The following is a 19592-nucleotide window of genomic DNA, read 5'->3' on the forward strand; positions in this document are numbered from 1 at the left end:
TTTCTCACTGCCACTACAGACTGTTACCCAAACTACACTGAAAAGCTGCTAGGTGCTACAGAGAACTTGACAAGTATTTTAGAAGAGAAAAAACAAAAAAAAAACTTCAGAGTTCGCATCTTGTAGGCAATAAGTTAAGACTGTCAAGCCATTTGGTTCAAAGACGGTAGACCTTGATACAGAACAGTTTGTCTAAATAAACAAACAAATAAATAAATAACCACACCAAAACACCAACCAAACGCCACACAAAAAAACCCAAAGCACAAGCCTCTCAAGACTTCAATTTCATTGCTGTTGTGCTACAGAAAACTAACGCCTGTACAAAAGTGAGATTGTACGACTGAAAGCATTTATCCAGTATTTGGGAATAACAGCATCTCCTACATTCTACAGTTTTTAACTCAAATAAAAAAAACCTAGCAAGCAGTGCAGTCACATCACAGAGGCAATACTTCACCTGTCTAATCTCGACCTCTTGGATACTGTTATTAACATGGTTTTCCCATCACTTAAAGAAACCAAAGTTCCTTTCTCCTAGGCATAGAACAGAGATTAGAAGTTGGAATTTACCTTCAGTCTGTAAGCAGCAGGATTCCCAGGGAAGAGCCTGGCAGCTTTCTCAACCCAGTACTTGGCTCTTTCATCAGTGATGTTGTGATTGCTCAGTAACTCTGCAATCTTCAGTACCAGATCTTTCTGCATTGGATTCAGCTCCACAGAACGCTAGTTTTCCCCATGCACACACACGAGAAAAAAAGCTTATTAGTAACTCGATCTTGCAGTCCATATAGAACAAGGAAGAAAACATATCCCACACTAAACAGACCCAGCAAGTCAAACGAGAACCATCAGTAAGTACTTTCTCACTACTTTAAGAAAAGCCTCCCTTTTGAAAGGCCACCGTTGGTTTCTAACACCCAGACAACTGCTGGAATTCAGAAGACTGTATGAGAAATAATGCCAAAACCAGCTCCTCTGCCACAAGACGCTGCTCTACTCAGACAGCTGGACTAGGAGTATCTTCAGTCTAACCTCATATGGAGACTTCTGAGAAACAGAATTAAGTCACAAAGACCGACAGCGCTCCACTGTGCCGGCAACAAGACTCTGGTGCATACCCTCTCCCTCCCCAAAGCCTGAATAACGAAACACTGACTGTGAATTTCACGTTTACACGCTTGCCTAATCAGAACTGTATTTGCCCCGTTCCCTCTGCCTCGGAGGAAACAAACAAACAAGAAGCCCACCACTAACAAAAAACAAACAGTGCAACTGAAAAAACACTCTCAGTCCAGTCTTTCAGTAGCAGCTGGATTACTGCTGTCACCATAATCCCTCCTACAGAATTCTACAGGGTGACAGATTCTTAGTCCAAAAGCGTATGGTAGCTGCTGAGTCACAGCCTGAACCTCTGACTGATCACCTGAGGCAAGCACTGAGTCAGCCATGGGAGCACAGGTGAAGGCAACTCAGCGGCATGGCCAGAAGGGCTGGAGCCTGGCTGCACCTCTCCTAGACCCCACTAAAGGGCTGACTGCCACTGGGGAAGGATCTCTTCCTGGAGATCGCTCCCATTGGAGTTTTGTACTGCGAGCCCAGGACATGGGTAAGCATTTCATTTATTCTTCAGCATCTCCTTCCACTGCGATAATCTGTCTAGTTATACAACCTGTAAAATACCAGCCTAACCATGCCACACCATTACTTGTCGGTTTGTTGATTGTACAAAAGGGAAGTGGAAGAAGAACATCAGAGCAGGCAGCACAAAGATCAAGTCCATTTGCAAAGGAATAAAGCAGAACAACAGAGAGGTGAGTGAAGTGCTTACCTTGTAACACCCACAAGCTTTTTCTACGTTATCCTGAGCTTCATAGATCTGTCCCAGAAACCTGTGAGCTTTGGGATCTCTCTCTCGGACATGGAGATAAATAGATAGATGCCTACAGAGTCAATAAAAACAGCAAAAAAAAAAAAAAAAAAAAAAAAAAAACAGAACGATCAGTATTCCCCAGAAATACAAGTCCCCCCACACCCCGCAGCTAATGTGGGAAACTCGTCTGTCATGCAGGACATCTAGCCATATTTAGTTCTAGACCTTCAAGTAAGGAACAACATTACTTCTACATGTACAGATGCTGCATATTTGCCTGCAAGTACTGGCCTTTAGTAAATAAAGCAGTACTTCACAGAAACTGTAAGAAGGGTGTAATACAGTGGCATAAGAGACATTTCAGCCAGATGGGTTTTTACAGCACCATATGACGACCCATCCTGCAAGTTGCTGTTTCAGGAAGATTTAAATGGCACCAAATTCTCCCATTTACTGCTACCTTAAAACAGCACGACAATGGCCTTGATTTCTGCACTCTACTTCCTTCAGCTTTTCTACTACACGTTAAAGAACAGAACAACAGACATAACATTTGTTACCTTTGAGCAAGCTCATATTCTTTTATCCCAAAATACAGCTTCGCAAAAAAGAATCCTTTCAACGATCTCTGAAGGAAAGAAAACACGACAGGTACATTTTAGATATGCAGCACTTCTGAAGTAACTGAATAGGGAGACCCCTCTTTTCAGGGATCCACAATACCTCTAAAAATCTCTTCCTAGTTATCAGCTCCAGTTCGCTCCTTGTATTCAGGGCTTTGTTTCTGAAAGATACTGGATTGTGGCAAAGGCTACCAAAACAAAACTGAGGTCACTGGCAAAGCAAGCAAGTCTTTGCACTTGACACATTTCATAAACACTTCTCACTAAAGAGAGAAGAAGAATGGGATCAGCTACATACATCTTTTTTCCTTGCAATCTATCTGTGTTGCAGAAGAAAACAAACGCCACAGCCCTGCCTCCTTGTAAACCGGGTTGAAAAGACACTTCCAAATAAAGGCTTGCAGCCTTGTACAACCCTCCTCTCCAAAACCAACCCAACAGGAAAAGCAGTAACTATTTCCACCACTGACTGCGCTCTACAGCCAGTTATAAGCATCACCGAAAAGATGAAACTAAGCCCGCAGCAGTTGGCCTCGGACACCACAAAAGGAGACGGAGTGTCTTTTCGTTGAGCCCCACAGGAATGCCAACACTGACAAAGACTATCTCAGAAGTTGGCAGCGATACCTTCAACACTGCGCAACCTAAACAGCATCAAAGGCAACTGAACAAAGTGACAGGACAACTCTATTGCCGCTGGAGAAGGTCAAAATGAGGATGCACGCAGGCCTTACGCTCACATCAAGGCCCTGCTGCATCACGGCATGCATTCACACTGTGCAACACGCTGCTGAACATTTCACATCTGCAATGAAACCAATTCAGAGCGGCACAGCAGGACCTTTCCAGACAAAACTGCTCCTCTGAACCGCATCAGTCAGCTCACCGTAACCCGCACACCATTTCCCAGAGATCAGGGCCTCAGCTGGCTGCCCACTTACCAGCGCACAGCAGCAAAGCTGTTTCCCCCCACCTCTCTCTCTCTTCCTACTGACGTGTCACAGTGCTGTCGCACAGGCGGGAATAACAGCCACACAACGCACCAAAGAAAACCCAAAGCAGAACAACACGCTTGCCATTCCCCGGTTCCTCAACAGAGGGAAGGCTGAAAACTCGGGACCTATCCCCACAGAACAGGAGGGATCCCTACGTCGCTGCGCTGCTGGGCTCCTTCGAAAGCTACCGAGGGCTCACCAGTTTTAGGAGGCACGCAGACGTGGCCAACCGCGTTTCCAAGGAGACAACTCTGCGCCCGCCCGCCCGCCCGCCCTCCCTCGGCTTCGACTCCCCACCCACCCGACTCCACGAGCCCCTCAGTAAGCTCTGACTCACCAGCGCTCCCGGGAGCGGGAACACCACGACCCCCCTCCCCCGTACCCGAGGAATAAGGCTGCAAAGCGCCGCCCGGCCGGGCAGCCCCGCGCCTTTCCCGCACACCAGGCCCGCCGGCCCCCGCCGGCCATCCCGGGCACCGGCAAAGCCCGCGGCCGCCCCCCAGGCCCGGCACCCGCGGGAGGAGCGGAGGGACGGGGCGGGCGGGGAGCGGACCCCACCGCGGCCCGTGGGAGGCCGCGGGAGCGCCGCTGGAGGTGCCGGCCCGGCCCGCAGCACTCACCTCTCGAGGAGAGGAGGCGGCGGCCTGTACGGAGGCGACGTATCTCTCCACCTCGGCCTTCGTGCGCCGCAGCATGGCGACGAGCCCGGCCGTCCGGCCGCCACTCGTCGTCAGCGACCTCGCCGGGAGAAAGAGGAAGAGGCGAAAAGCCCGCACTCGTGCGTAACGCGACCTCCCGCTCCGCACGCGGCGCAACGCCCGCCGACGCCGATCGCGACCACACGCGACGTCACAGCCCGGGGTGGGGCGGTACCCACGCGCGCGCCGAACGTGCGCGTGCGCGCTGGGAGCGACCGGCGCGCAGTTCGTTGTCGTCGTGGCGGGGTCGGGCGGCGGGAATCGTAGCGTCGTAGCATCGCTCAGGTTGGAAAAGACCTCAAAGACCAATGAGTCCAACCATACTACCCGAACTAACAGCCCTCTGCCAGATCATGTCCCTGAGCACCACATCCAGACAGTTGTTAAACACACTCAGGGATGGTGACTCAACCACCTCCCTGGGCAGCCCATCGCAACAACTTCTGTAAAGAAGTGTTTTCCAATATCCAACCTAAACTTACCCTGGTGCAGCTTGAGGCCATTTCCCTCGTCCTGTCACCTGTCAGCAGCAAGAAGAGACCAGCCCCACTCTGCTGCAATCACCTTTCAGGTACTAGCAGAGAGCAATAAGGACTCCCCTCAGCCTCCTTTTCCCCAGACAAAACAGCCCCAGTTCCTTCAGTCACTCCTCATAGGGCATATTCTCCAAGCCCTTCCCCAGCCTTGTTGCCCTTCTTTAAACCTGCTTCAGCACCTCCATGTCCTTTCTGTGCCCAAAACTGAACACTGTGCTTGAGGTGAGGCCTCGCCAATGCCGAGTACAGGGGCAGGATGACTTCCCTCGTCCTGCTCACCACACCACTCCTGATTCAAGCCAGGATGCCATCGGCCGCCTTGGCCATCTGGGCACACCGCTGGCTCATATTCAGCCACCTGTCCATCCGGACACCAAGGTCCCTTTCCGTCAGGCAGCTTTCCAGCCACTCCTCCCCAGGCCTGTAGGGTTGCCTGGGATTATTGTGACCAAAATGCAGGACCCGACACTTGGCCCCATTGAAACTCATACAGTTAACCTTGGCCCATCGACCCACTCTATCCAGGTTCCTCTGTAGTGCCTTTCTCCCCTCAGGCAGATCAACACTCCCTCCCACCTTGGTGCCCTCTGCAAACTTACGGAGGGTGCGCTCAATCCCCTCATCAAGACCGTTAATAAAGATGTTGAATAGAAGCGGCCCCAGTACCGAGCCCTGGGGGACACCGCTCGTGTCTGGCTGCCAACTGGATTTAACTCCATTGAGCACAACTCTGTGGGCCTGGCCATTCAGCCAGTGTTTCACCCAGCGGAGCGTACGCCCATCCAAACCGTGGGCAGCCAGCTTCTCCACGAGAGTGCTGTGGGGTACAGTGTCAAAGGCCTTACTGAAGTCCAGGTAGACCACATCAACAGCCTTACCTTCATCCACTAAGCGGGTCACCTTGTCATAGACTGAAATCAGGTTTGTCAGACAGGATCTACCATTCGTAAACCCATGCTGACTGGGCGTGAACCCCTCATTGACCTTTAACTGGTCCATGATGGCTCCCGAGATTATCTGTTCCATAACCTTTCCTGGCACCAAGGTGAGGTCTGTAGCTACCGGGATCATCTTTCCAGCCCTTTTTGAAGATGGGCGTCACATCTGCCAGCCTCCAGTCTGCCGGGACATCCCCGGTTAGCCAGGACTGCCGAAGGATGATGGAGAGCGGCTTGGCAGCCACATCCACCAACTCCCTCAGCACTCCAGGGTGCGATCCATCAGCCCCATGGACTTGTGAGCGTCCAGCTTTCAGAGCAGGTCCAAACCCATCTCATCACGGATCATGCAGGGCTTATTCTGTTCCCCATCCCTATCTACCAGTGCAGCGGGCTGTGTTCCCAGGGAGTAACAAGTCTTGCTATTAAAGACTGAGGCATAGAAGGCATTAAGTACCTCAGCCTTATCCTGATCCTTGGTCACCAAGTTGCCTTCGGCATTTGAACAAGGGATGGAGATTCTCCCTAGCCCCCCTCTTGCTGTTAATGTATTTATAGAAATACTTATTGTTATCCTTTACCTTAGTGGCCGAGCTCGGTTCTAGCTGGACTTTGGCTTTTCTAATTTTCTCCCTGCACAGCTTCACTACATACCTGTAATCATCATCAGTAGCTTGCCCACTCTTCCAGAGACCATAAACTTTCCTTTTGTTCTTGAGCTCCAGTGGGCTTTCTGAAGTGCTCCGTCAGAGTGCCAGCATTATGGGATAATTGTACTGCATGGATTTTCATTAAAATTGATGACGGTGTATGGGCCTCTGTGTATTGTTCTACCTTAATCTAACTGGGAGTATTCGTGAATCTGGTCACCTCTTCCCTGCTCTTATGGGTGGGATGTGACAGTGCCACATCTGCACAGTTGTCGAACACCTCCAGGAACAGTGACTGCATCTCCTTCCTGGGCAGCCTGTGCCAGCACTTCACCACTCCTTCTGACGATGTGTTTTTAATAATAGCCAACCTGAACCTCACGTGGTGCAGTTTGAGGCCATTCTTTCTCATCCTATCTCGGGGAGAAGAGGCCAACCCCCACCTCGCCACAACCTCCTTTCAGGTCATTGAGGAGAGCAATGAGGTCTCCTCTGAGCCTCCTCTTCTCCAGACTGAGCAACCCCACTTTCTTCAGCTGCTCCCCATAAGACCCATGCTCCAGACCCCTCACACCTTCATTGTTCTTCTCTGGACGCACTCCAGGGGCTCAACGTCCTTCTTGTAATAAAATTAGCCTCAAAGCATGTACATCTATGTGAAATATTTATAGTACTGACAGGCGAGGAAGTGAGCTTCAGCACCGGACCTGTAATTGTCCAAGCTGCCTAATTGCTAGTTCACTCCCTGGCTCTGTTTTGCACTTCTTTTAAGTTATGTCCTTGATGGCAATATCCATGGTTATTACTTCAGTGATAGCTCCCAAGAGCTCCAAAGACTCCAAAGATAGCTCCTGAGAGAACAGTGTGAATTGGAGCAACCTTCCACTGGGGAAATGTAGTGGAATTCCAAGGCCACAGCCTGAACTAACACATGAGCATAGGATGGGGGCCTTCTGGGTCTAAATGCAGAAGGAAGGGTCCCTGCTGTGCCGAAATGCAGAAGGAAGGTGTGCTCGATGTGGTGAGATGCAGAAAGACTGAGCCTTGCTATGCACAAACCAAGAAAGAAGGGGGTTTGCTGGGCTTAAACACAGGAGTAGGGATTTGCTGGGCCAAAACCCAGAAGGAAGAGGGCAGTGCTGGGGCATAAACCAGAAGTAAGGAGGCTTTCTGGGCAGAAATGCAAATTGAATGGTGCTTGCTGGGCCAAAACCCAGAAGGAAGGGGGCATAGTGGACCAAAACCCAGAAGGTTGAGGGCTTGCTGGGCATTAACCCAAATGCAATGTGGCTTGCTGGGCTCTTACCCAGAAAGAAGGGGGCTTGATGGGCAGAGAGTAAGAACGAATGGGGCTTTCTGGTCTGAAACGCAGAAGGAAGGGTGCTTGCTTTCCTCATAAACAAACTGAAGGGGGCTTTCTGGGCCCAGTAATACCCCTTCATTGTCGAAAGTAAGAGGGAATGGGGCTTTCTGATCGGAAATGCAGTGTTTTGGATGAGACAGCCCCATTCCTTCTTATTTTCAACTCATAAGGCTCCCTTCCTTCTGGGTTTTGGCCCACCAAGCACCCTTCCTTCTGCATTTTGCACCAGCAAGCCCACTTCCATCTGGCATGGGGCCCAGCAAGCCCTCATCCATATGGGTTTCTGCATATCAAGCCCCATTCCTTCTGGCTTTGCGCTTAGAAAGCCCCCATCCTTCTGGGTTTATGCCCAGCATGCTCTCCTCCTCCTGGGTTTTGGTCCAGCAAGCCCCCTTCCTTCTGGCTTTCAGCACAGTTAGCCCCCATCCTTCTGTAGTTTTTCCACCAAGACCCCTTCCTTCTGCTTTTTGGCCCATCAAGACTCCTCTGTTTTGGCTTTCAACCCAGAATGCCTTCCTCCTGGGTTTCAGCCTTGGAGGCCCCCTTCCTTCTGGGTTTCATCCCACCATCCTATGTTCCTTCTGTGTTTATATACAGCAAGGTCCCTTCCTTCTTGCTTGGGGCCTAGCAAGTCCCCTTCCTTCTGTGTTTTTGCCCATGGAGCCCTCCTCCTTCTGGGTTTTGTCCCAGGAAGCCCTCTTCCTTCTCTGCTTTGGGACAGCATGCCCCCTTCCACAGAGCTCTTCTCCATCCACTTCTCCCCCAGTCTGTACATATATCCATGGTTCTCCTGTCCTAGGTGCAGAATCTATCACTTGCTCTTGTTAAATTTCATGCAGTTGGTGATTGCTCAGCCCTCTAATTCTTGCGCTCTGACTGCAGCTTGATTGCAGCGTCCTATATCTCGCTTTACGCTGCTGTGTAAGAGGACATACCTGAGTAGGGCACAAAGGGGATAAGTGTGTGGGAGCACAAAGACGGGCTGCAGCAGCCTAGAGCAAGAAATCCCATTCCTTCCCCATTGTCAGTTGTGAGCAGTTCTTAGCTGTGTTACGGCTTGTTTGCTCCCATGGAACCCCTCCAGCTCCTCAGCATCCCCTTGACTAAGAACTCTGCATCACTGCTAAGATAGCCAGGACTTTTGTAAGAAGCATCCAGAGTATCCAGTACAACCATCCAACTACCTGCAATATTTCCCACTAACCCATGTCTCTCAGTACTACATATTCCATTTCCTTAAACACCTCCAGGGACGGTGACAGCACCACTTCCCTCAGCAGCCCATTCCAATGCATTTCCACTCTTTCTGAGAAGAGATTTTTCCTAATATCCAACCCGAACCTCCTCTGGCACAACTTCAGGCCTTATTGTTCCCTACAGCTCCCCGAGAGGAGGCTGTGGCAAGGTGGTCAGCCTCTCTTCCCACCTAACTAGCAATAGGACTAGAGGGAATGGCCTCGAGTTGCACCAGAGGAGGTTCAGGTTGGATATTAGGAAAAATTTATTCTCCTAGATGATCTTGGAGGTCTTTCTGAATGTTGGTAATTCTACTATTCCCACTACAAAACTCCCTTCTGGTTGTGGTAGAGAGCAATGAGGTCTCCCCTCAGCCTCCACTTCTCCAGACTGAACTATCCCAGCTCCCTCAGCCGCTCCTCGTAAGACCTGTGCTCCAGACCGCACCTTTGCTGCCTTTCTCTGGACACGCTCCAGGTTCTCAGCGTCTTTCCTGTAGTTAGGGACCCAACACTGTGCACAGTACTCAAGGTGTGGCCTCATCAGCACTCAGTACGGAAGGATGACCACCTCCCTGCTCCTACTGACAATACTGTTTCTGACACAATCAGGATGCCACTGGCCTTCTTGGCCACCTGGGCACACTGTTGGCTAACATTCAGCCAAGTGTCAACCAACACCCCCAAGTTTCTTCCACATGATCTTCCATCTACTGTGCCCCAAGCCTGTAGCATTGCCTGGGGTGGCTGTGGCCAAAACGCAGAACCCAGCATGTGGTCTTGTTGCCTCAGCCCAGCAATCAGTCCATCCAGATCCCTCTGTAGGGCTGTCCTACCCCCAGACAGATTGACACTTCCTTCCATCTTGGTGTCATCAGCAAACCTATTGAGGGTGCACTCAATGCCCTCATCCAGGTCATCAATAAAGATATTGAACAGGACGGGCCCCAGCACTGACCCTTGGAGAACACCACTGTGACCAGCTGCCAGCTGGATCTGACTCCATCCACCACCATGCTCTGGGCTCAGCCCTCCTGACACTTCTTTATGCAGTAGAGTGTACCTGCCCAGGACATGGGCTGCAGTTTCTCCAAGAGAACGCTACATGAGACAGTGCCAAAGACATTTCTAAAGGTCTAAGGTAGATTACATCAACAGCCTTTCCCTCATCCACCAGGTGGGTCACCCACTCATAGAAGGAGATGAGGTTGGCCAGGCAGGATCTGCCTTTAGTGAGCCCACGCTAGCTGGGCCTGATCCCAGGGTTGTCCCATGCATGTCATGTGATTGCACTCAAGACAATCTGCTCCATGACCTTCCCCATACCAAGGTCAGGTTGATGGGCCTGTAGTTTCCCCATCTCCCTTCCAACTCTTCTTGTAGATGGGCATCACATTAGCAAGTCTCCAGCTGTCTGGGACCTCCCTGGTTGACCAGGACTGCTGATAAATGCTGGAAAGTGATATGGCAATCACTTCCATCAGCTCCCTCAGTGCCACCTGAGAGGTGGATGCCATCAGCCCCATGGATTTGTGGCAGTCAGGTGTAATAGCAGGTCACAAACTGTTTCCTCCTGAATTTTGGGGGGTTCAATCTGCTCCCCACCCCTGTGTTCCAGCTCAGGGGCCTGGTACCGTGAGGATAACTGGTCTGACTAGTAAAGACAGAAGCAGAGATGGCATTGAGAACTTCAGTCTTTTCCTCAGCCTCAGTGGCAGTGCCATGAGGGAACCTGCTGATCCCACTGCCCTTCCAACTTTTGAATGCAAAGCCATAAATGCAGTGTCCATACAACACCATCACTGAATCAGAGCCTGCCATTTTCCCTACGACCATGCAAAGTGCAGGAAGGCAAGATAAACTGCTGAACCAGGCACCAAATGGGCTTGTGTATTTGTGTCAAAATACAGCCTGCATTTTCTCACCCAGCCTGTCTGGCTACCTTGTTTCAGTAAGCCCTATGTAGTGTTTATTTCATGTATTTTTATTATTTGTTGAGTAATAGCTTCCAGTATGTGCAGCCCTGCCTCTTACCAGTCATGCCTGTGTTGGAAGGGTCCTTGAAAATCACAGAACATTAGAATGGCTTTTGTTGAAATTGCCCTTGAAGATCACGGGACACTAGACTATCTTGTGTATGAAGATCAACGAACCATAGGATGGTTTGGGTTGGGAGAGTCCAAAAAGACCACGGAACCATAGGGTGACTTGAGTTGGAAGGGACCTTGAAGATGATGGAAGGGACCTTGAAGATGACAGAAGGGACTGGCTTATGTTGGAAGTGTCCTCTAAGATCACAGACTCATAGGATGGCATGTGTTTGAACAGTGCTTAAAGATCACAGAAAATGTGTTGAGAGTTGCCATGCACTGTTTAAGTGTTGAGAGTGACTCTTGAGCTAGGGTTAAGGATTACCCTTTTGAGATAGAGTTAAGGGATAAGGGTTTCCCATTTGAATTTAGAGTTAAGGGTTACCCTTTGGGGTCAGGTTTAAGTGTTTCCCATTTGTGTGAGAGCGAAGGCTTTCCCTTTTTGGTTATGGTTTGTCTGGCTTACATATTTGGGTTATGGGTTAAGGGTAAAAAATTCCTCTTTTGGGTTAGGATTAAGGGTTACAGTTTCGGGTTAAGGTTAAAGTTTAAGGGTCATCCATTTGGGTTGAGGCTTCAGTTAACATTTAACCATTAACATGGTTAACATTTTGGTTTGGATTGAAGGGTTAAAGAATCCCAATTTTGGTTTAGCATTCAGGGTTACCCTTTTGTGTTAAGGTTAAGGTTTAAGAGCATTATGCCCTAGAACTGACAGGCTGGAACATAAAACTGAAGGTGTCAGCAGGAAAATCCAAATTTTGAGGGATCCAAAGCTGTGATCCCTAAAAACAGTTCTTTGGACCCCAAACCAAGGCTTTGGACTCTAAAAATCAGGCCTTAGCCCCTAAAATGAGGTTTGAGCACTACAAAGATGGATATCAGTCTTCTGATCCCCAAGAAGAGGCTTTGTGATATGAGAGTCAGCCTTTGGACCCTGGGAACGTGACAATGAGCCTGAAAAGTGAGGGTAATAAAAAGTGGCCTTGTATCCTCAGTGGAGACTCTGAGTCCTGCAAACAAGGACATGGAGCTTAAAAGTGAGGCTCTGATCTACCAAAAAGACCTTTTGACCCCGTTACTATGTTTTCTATCTCTTTAAGAGAGTTTGTGCCCTAAAAATGAAGGTTGGTACATCCATATGAGGCCATCGAGCCTGAAATGAGGCTTTGGACCCCAAGAATTGTTGTTTGCTTCCCCCCTCCCCCCCCCCCCCCCCCCCCCCCCCCCCAGCCTAAAACTGAGGCTCTGACCCTGAATAAAAAAAATGGGTCAGAAGCCTGAAAATGTGAGGGTTTTTACAGCCTGGAAACGAGGTTCCTGGGCTGGAACCTAGGACTCTGGGCCCTGAGAATGATTCTCTATGCCATAAACAGCTGCTGTGCATCCTAAGTGAACTGAAGAAACGAAGCTGAGAAACGTAGCCAAGTTTAGTTACTGTTCAGTCAAGTATTCTTTCTTAGTGACACAGAGAAGCACTGGGGATATTTCCACCATAAGCGCTTCAATGGTGACAGGATTCAGAGCCCGCTATATTTCCACAGATAGCACATACTCATCAATTACCCGCGAGATAATTAGCATATATACACGCCTATCTCAGACAGGGATTTATGAGGTTTCCAGTCTTCTATTCCAGGGTCTCTTCTACCATCTAGCGTCCTTTTATCATCATGACAGCCTTTTCCTTCATCCAGGGGTCTTCCTCACTCACTCTCCAGATGAACTTCCTTCATTGACTCATGCTCGGTAGGAGGGTGCCTATTCAGAGGTACCAAAATCGTAACATTTGCTCACTCAGCACTTGGCCGCTGTTTCTGGACAACTGCTCTTCCTTGGATAGAGGTAAGTTTGGCAACCTGTCTTTTAATGATAGTGCTGGAACTTAAGTGTTGGTGTTGGAAGATAAGGAGGATGGAGGGGAATACCGGAGCCGCGACGAGGAGGTGTCCAGCGAAGAGGAGGCGGAGAGGTGAGCGCTGCTCCCGGGGCTTCCCGGGGCTTCCCGGGGCTCGGCGCGGAGCTGACGCGACTCCGGCAGCGCGGCTGCGGGGCGGCGGCGGGAGGAAGCGGCGGCCGAGGTGGCGGAGACGCCGCAGGAGAAGAATCTGCGCCTGGCCAAGCTGTACCTGGAGTAGCTGCGGCGGCACGGTGAGCGCGGGCGGCGGCTGGGCGGACGGGGCGGCCCTGAATTTCGTACCGATCGCAGAGGAAGAGCGGACGGAGGAGGAGGAGGAGGCCGCGGCCTTCCCCGGGCGAGGACCGCGTCGGTGAGCGCCTGAAGGCGGCCGTGGTGAGTGGGGGGCCGGCGGCGCGGCGGTGGGGCGGCCTCGGGGCCCTCTCTTAGCCCGCTGTACTCCCACAGCTCGAGTAGCAGGGCTGACTGCGACGTGCAGCGGCCCAGGACGTGAGTATACGGCCCGCGGGCCCCGCTCCTCGCTCGTGGCCGGGCCGAACCAGCGCTGCCTCGCTCACGGCCCCGCTCCCATTAGGTGTGCCCTCCGGCCCCGGACGCCATCCGAGTGCTGCGGGGGCACCAGCATCCTGTCACCTTCCTTGCCGTCTCTCCGGATGACAAGTTTATCTTTTCAGCTGCTAAGGATGGCTCCGTCATCAAATGCAAGTGCTTCTGTTTCTCCTGTTGCTGCGGTGGGGACCTGGCGGGAGCGGGGCTGCTGGTGGAGGTGGCTCTGCCCGACCCTTGGATGGAAGTGGCTGCGGAGCACAAGAGCTGGGTTTGTTCAGCCAGGAGAAGGCTTCAGGGAGACCCTGTTGTGGCCACCCAGGACTTAAAGGGAGTCTGTAAGCAGGGAGAGTGACTTTTTACATGGGCAGATAGTGATAGGGCATGGGGTTGGTTTTACACTAAAAGAAGAGAAATACAGATTACATGCGAAGAGGAAATTCTTTTCTCAGAGGATGGTGAGGCCCTGGCACAGGCTGCCCAGAGAAGCTGTGGGTGCCTGTCTCTTGGAGGTGCCCATAGGCAGGCTGGATGGGGCTCTGGGCAGCCTGATCTGGTGTGGGGCAGCCAGCCCATGGCAGGGGAGTAGGCACTAGATGGTCTTTAAGACTTCTTCCAAGCCATTCTATGATTGGCCTCTGGGCAGGGCAGGTTGCATCGTTCTGGGCTTTGTGCACAGCTCATCTGTGCTTCCTGGGGCAAGGGAGGCTCCTGTGGGTGATCGTGCTGCCTGTCCTGCAGGGGAAGTGGAGAGTGGGAAGAAACTCTATGTGGTGCCTGGGGGAAAGAAAGGCACAGAGGAGCAGCCCATAGGGCACACAGCCCATGTTCTCTGCATTGCAATCTCATCAGACGGCAAGTACCTGGTACGGTGACTGGATGCTGGTGCTGTCCCATGGTGCCACATGCTGCCACCAGTAGCTCTTGGCCCTATTCCCATACTGTCATGAACCTGTGAAAGAGGAGGCCAGGTGGGGAAGAGCATCCTTTTCCAGGATCCTGGAGAAGAGCTCCTTATGCCCAGCTTCATCTTGCTGGTGAAGCTGGGTTGAAACAACCCCTGCTTCATCCATCATCAGGAATGTTCCTGTACAGCTTCCCCCCCCCAGCAAAACACATGGAGTGGGAGTTGTGGGTCTGTTCGGGCAGTGTTAGGCATCCCCTCCTTTCTGCCAGGCTACGGGAGACAGGAACAAGCTGACTCTGATCTGGGAGGCAGCCACCTGCAAACGCCTTTATACATTCACTGGTCATCGCGATGCTGTGTTGGTGAGTAAGGACATTGGCGGAAATGGGGAGGAAGGCACCTGCCACTGGTGAGCTGTACATGCTGCTTCCTCTTGGTGAGCTGGGACCAGTGGGGCCTCCCTGCAGTGGAGACCCAGCTCTGAGACTGCCCTCGGAGACACTTGGGGAGGGCACTGTTTCCTCTGTTGGTCTGTACTTCCACAGGGCCTGTCCTTCCAGAAGGGCACATACCAGCTGTACAGTGCATCCCATGACCGCTCCATCAAGGTCTGGAATGTGGAGGAGAATGCTTATGTGGAGACCCTGTAAGACTCCGGTGGAGCGAGAATTTGTCACCATATCCCCAAGCAAAGGGAGGAAGAGTGAGGATGCAGGGTCATGGCCCCTGCAGCTCCTCTTCATCTCCCCTGCCAGCTTTGGGCACCAGGACATCATCACAGGGATAGACAGCCTGAGTCTGGAATGCTGTGTGACCTCAGGGGGATGGGATGGCACTGTGCATTTCTGGAAGATCCCTGAGGAGTCACAGCTCATTTTCTATGGGCATCAGTAGGTCTGGGGCAGGAAGGGGCGGGTGTGCTTCCTCTGGTGGCTCCAGCAAAGCTTCTGTATGTGTTCGCCATCACCAGGAGCCTGTCAGTACTGTGGGGATTCTGTCAAGCCCTTTGTGCCTGGAGCTCTGTGCCCTACAGGATTCCACAGTATGCTCATGGTTACTGTTAATTGTCTGCTCTTGCAGGGGCTCCATCGGCTGCATCTAGCTCGTCAGTGAGGAGCACATGGTGTCAGGTGCTGATGATGGGTGAGTGCAGGGCTGGGAGTGTTCACAGCCTTGCCAATCCTTGTGCCTCCTGTGCCTTCAGCCCTTTCCCTGCAGGTCAGTGGCCCTGTGGGGGCTGGTGAAAAAGAAGCCAGCTCTGCCCAGGTCCTCTGCCCAGGACCTGCAGCAGCCATACTGCGTTTCTGCCGTGACTGCCTTGCTCAACAGTGACCATGTGGCTACAGGTGCCTGATGCTGGGAGAACTGTGTTCTCTTCTGGCAGTGCAGGATTGGTGTCCTGTGCTTTTGCTGGTGCTAGGGTGTGTGCCGTCTTTGCTCTAGGTTCCCACAGTGGCTGTGTGAAGTTGTGGAAGTGCAGTGACGGATTTCAGAAGCTGGAGCCCCTCTGTGATATCCCATTGGTACAGATGGGGGATGCTGAAGCTGGGGGGGAGGCCCTTGCCAAGCTCCCCAGGGTGGGAGCAGGCCTGGGGGTGGTGTGCTGGTGCTGACACCTCTGCTATTTCCTCCAGATTGGCTTTGTCAACAGCCCGAAGTTCTCATCAGCAGGAGACTTCATGGTGGCTGGCATAGGGCAGGAGCACCAGTACCATTCCTGTGCCCCATTTGCCATGGCTTAGACCCTCCATCCTAGCACCTGGCTGGACCAGGAAAAGCATGGGGGAACACTCTTTTTACCTGCAGGTTGGGCCGATTGCAGAGAATAAAAGAAGCCAAGAACTCCATCTGCATCATTCCCCTTAAATGTAGAGCTGGAGCCCCTGGTCCCATGGCAGCTGATAGCACATAGCCTCCAAGCACTACCTCAAGAGCTACAGGAACTGGATCATTAAAGCCTGTGTAGTACAGAGTACAGCCGCTCCAATGTTCTCAGTGCTGCTTGGGGCTGCAGTGGTGCACCCACCCCTGCCTGTTGGCCCTGCCCGGATACACACTGTGCCCTTCTTGACATTCAGCCAGACCTGCAGTCAGGCAGAGTGCATTAGAAAAACAATAAACAAAAGCCACTTACATACATTACCAAAAACAAACAAAAAAAACCAACACAATTTTGGGTACAGAAAAAGATTACTTTTAAAAAGGGATAGGGCTCATCTGCTGTGGCCCTGTTACTCAGCTGTGGTCTGAGCCTCTGCACAGGAACTGCTGGGATCAGCAGTGCCCTGAGGCATGGAGCAGGTGTTTGCAGTGGGGCTCTTGTCCTGTTGCCATGGGACCAGGGCCGTAGAGGGATCTCTGGCCCCCACTTCCCAGGTTCCCCAGCGACAGGGCATTGGATGAGATCCTTACAAGCCCAGGAGTAAAAATGAGGAGGAAATTGGAACTGCCAAAGGTGCAGCCCCCTCTGATGAGGGCTGGCTGCAGGTGTCTTGGGAAAGCTGATCTGTGGCGTGGATCAGCACAGGAGAAATGTGAAATTAGAGAATGTGAAGGAGAAAGTGATGTGAACAAGAGCAGTGTGCTCCCAAATTATCTTTGCATGGAGGAGTCATATGGTGGGACACAGCTCAGAGCAAGTGATGCACTACTGATAAGCATGGCTTAGCACAAGGGAGCCGAGGCTGGCAATGTGCACCGCTGATGAGCTGAAGGGGTGAGTAACATGGCACAATGGGCTTGTGCTGGGCTGAGGGCTGACCTGGTTTGTGCAGCCTCCAGGCTTGAGCTGCTGCTTCTTGGGAGGAGGAGCAGGCAGGCTAGAGCACAGCCTTCCATAGCCATCACAGGGATGATGTGGAGTCTGCTGATTCATAGCTATTGCATGCTGTGGGCCTGCACTGCAAGGCCAGGCCTGGTGAGGAGGGCAGATGTTAAGAGCGTGGGGGTTCAAGTAGCTTCATCCTCCTGGGCTGTCCCAGGGAGGTGGCAGTAGGTGCGTAAGAGCTGCACCTGTGATATGGCTGTGTCCCAATGGGGTAGTGATAGGTCCCCAGAAGCAGCTTGGGGGTTCAGCTACACGTGGTGCGGCAGAGGAGGACTTGGGACAGGGCAGCCAGTCCCTCAGGCACTGCAACACCGCTGCAGCACCTACTGTGCTGCCCAGTCCCCTTGCTGTAGCAGTTGAATCAAACAATGCTCAAACACTTCTGTTCAGTTCTGCTGGCCTGAACAGAACTGGAGGGAGGAGGAGATGGACTGCTTGGAGAGCTGGTCCAAGCTGCCATGAGGCAGGAGTGCATTTCTGCATGGAGTAAGGAGGGCTCCGAGAAGTCAAACTGATATGGCCAAGAGATGATTTCCAGCCTGCTGTCTGTCTGTGTGCTTTGGGATCATGAAAGTAACAGTGGAGAATGATCTTGCTGTGCTTGGCAGCCCCTAGCCAGTACTAAGAGACAAGGCAGGGAGGACTACACAGGCATATGGTGTTGGTGTCCCACTAAACCTGCAGAGCTCTGGGTGGTTCTTTGGTAGCTGGAATCAGCCTATCCTGGAGGAGATGGTTTGGAGCCTAAAATGGAAACCATAAAATGAGGCTCTGAATCCCAAAATGAAGCTTTGGACCCTGAGAAGGATTCTTTGAACCCAAAACTGAGGCTCTGGATCCTCAAATCGAGAGAAAGTGGCCACAAAAAATTAACATTGTTGAGCCTGGGTAAGGGATCTCAAAATTGGGACTTTGGACCTTGAGAAAGTTTCCTTGAACAGCTGTTTTGGGTCCTAAAGAGGAAGCATTAGTCGCAGTAACTGAGGCTGTGGACCCGAGGGAAAAAAAATCTTAAGACTGAAACGGGGTTTGTGTTCCAGAAATGATGGTTTGCACCTCAGCATGGGGCTTTAGAATTTAAAGCTGGGGCTTTGGACTCCCCTGTTCAGGGGCTGCTGGGTCCCAAAATTATACTTTTATCCGTCAAAATGGGTATTTGGACCATAAAAGGAGTCTCTGGGCCCTAATTTTCAGGCCTTGTCTGATAGAATGGGGATTAGGGAACTTAATAAGATGGGTCTTTTCTTTTTGGACCCTAAAAAGGTGGCTTTGAAGTTTAAAGTGAAACTGTGGGGCTTAAAAATTAGATGTTACACTCTGAAAATGACAGCCTGGGCCGTAGAGCCGTTATCAACCTGTACCAGAGCTGAGAGTATAAGCGTAGTAATGACAGCTTTTGGTTCAAAATGGAGTCTCAGGGCCCAGACAGCAAGAGTTTGGTCACTAAGAGCTGAGGGTTCAGACAAGCAAAAGACGACTTGCTATCACAGATAGAGACTTGAGACCTGAAAACGTTTGGAAATGAGATATTGGAAACGCCATGGAAAGGAGCGAGCTTTGGGAGCCTGGAAAGGGGATATTTGGACCCTAAAATAGGCGTTATGACACTGAAACGTGATAAAGGGGGGGAGGGGGGAGGTTGGATTCTGCTTACTTTAATAGAATAGAAGGGGGGTTGGATTCTGCTTGGATTCTGCTTATTGCTTCAATTCCACAGAAGCACTCTTTTTCAGCAAGAAAGAAAGAAAACAGGTACCAGACTCCTTGTCAGCAAGATAGGGAGGAAACCGGAGGAGGGAGCTAGGAGAAAATAGGCCCCAGTCTCATTGTCAGCAAAATAATGAGGATGGGATGAACCTCGTCAGCAAGAATTAGGATAGCGAGGAGAAAAGTAGGCTGAAGTTCAAGAAGATGTGACGAGAAAGAGTGTTTACTTCATCCCAAGGGACCACCGGATGGGGATGCGACCACCCAGAGGAGAATATAATGCATGCGCCAGGGGGGAGGGACTTGATTAATGAATATGTAGGTGGTTCAAGGTAATCTGTTGAATATGTATGAACTTGACTTACAAATATGTAACATTTCTGTTGAGCGGTGTGCAAGTTAGGTGGAGTTATCCCCTTTGTACCTGGTGTCTGTACATTTGTCTGAGTAAGTGCTGCCTGCTTTATAACGTATCCTCGGGTTATAGAGTTTGATTCTGCAAGTCAAAGAATTATTTGTAACTGAAACGGAGGATCTGGTCCTGAAGAGCAGGCTCTGGGAGCTAAGAGCCATGGAATCGTTTATGTTGGAAAACTTTGCTTAAAGCCTGTGGGGCTCCAGGGGGGCTCCAGACCAATCCGGGAGTCACAGACGCTTTATGCTACCCTAGGCAGCCATACCCCCTC

The 19592-nt window shown here is 51.2% G+C and overlaps 1 protein-coding gene and 1 pseudogene across 4 annotated transcripts in view; one reads left to right on the forward strand and one right to left on the reverse strand.

Annotated features, from left to right (window-relative positions):
- The window catches only part of LOC112533198 (E3 SUMO-protein ligase RanBP2-like), a 21380-nt gene extending 17026 nt beyond the window's left edge, over positions 1-4354 (reverse strand). For all 4 annotated transcript variants that reach the window (XM_040706655.2, XM_040706654.2, XM_025154084.3 and 1 more), the window contains exons 1-4: positions 4112-4354; positions 2434-2501; positions 1832-1943; positions 574-726 (exon numbers count right to left, since the gene is read on the reverse strand). In XM_040706655.2, coding sequence (XP_040562589.1) covers positions 574-726; positions 1832-1943; positions 2434-2501; positions 4112-4186 — 408 coding nt within the window. In that variant the 5' untranslated portion in view covers positions 4187-4354. The remainder of the gene's footprint in view (positions 1-573; positions 727-1831; positions 1944-2433; positions 2502-4111) is intronic.
- Positions 4185-16347, forward strand: LOC100857180 (annotated as a pseudogene).
- Positions 16348-19592: the final 3245 nt, after the last annotated feature.

This window comes from Gallus gallus, chromosome 10 (assembly GCF_016699485.2).
Source record: "Gallus gallus isolate bGalGal1 chromosome 10, bGalGal1.mat.broiler.GRCg7b, whole genome shotgun sequence".
Taxonomy (NCBI): Eukaryota; Metazoa; Chordata; class Aves; order Galliformes; family Phasianidae; genus Gallus; species Gallus gallus.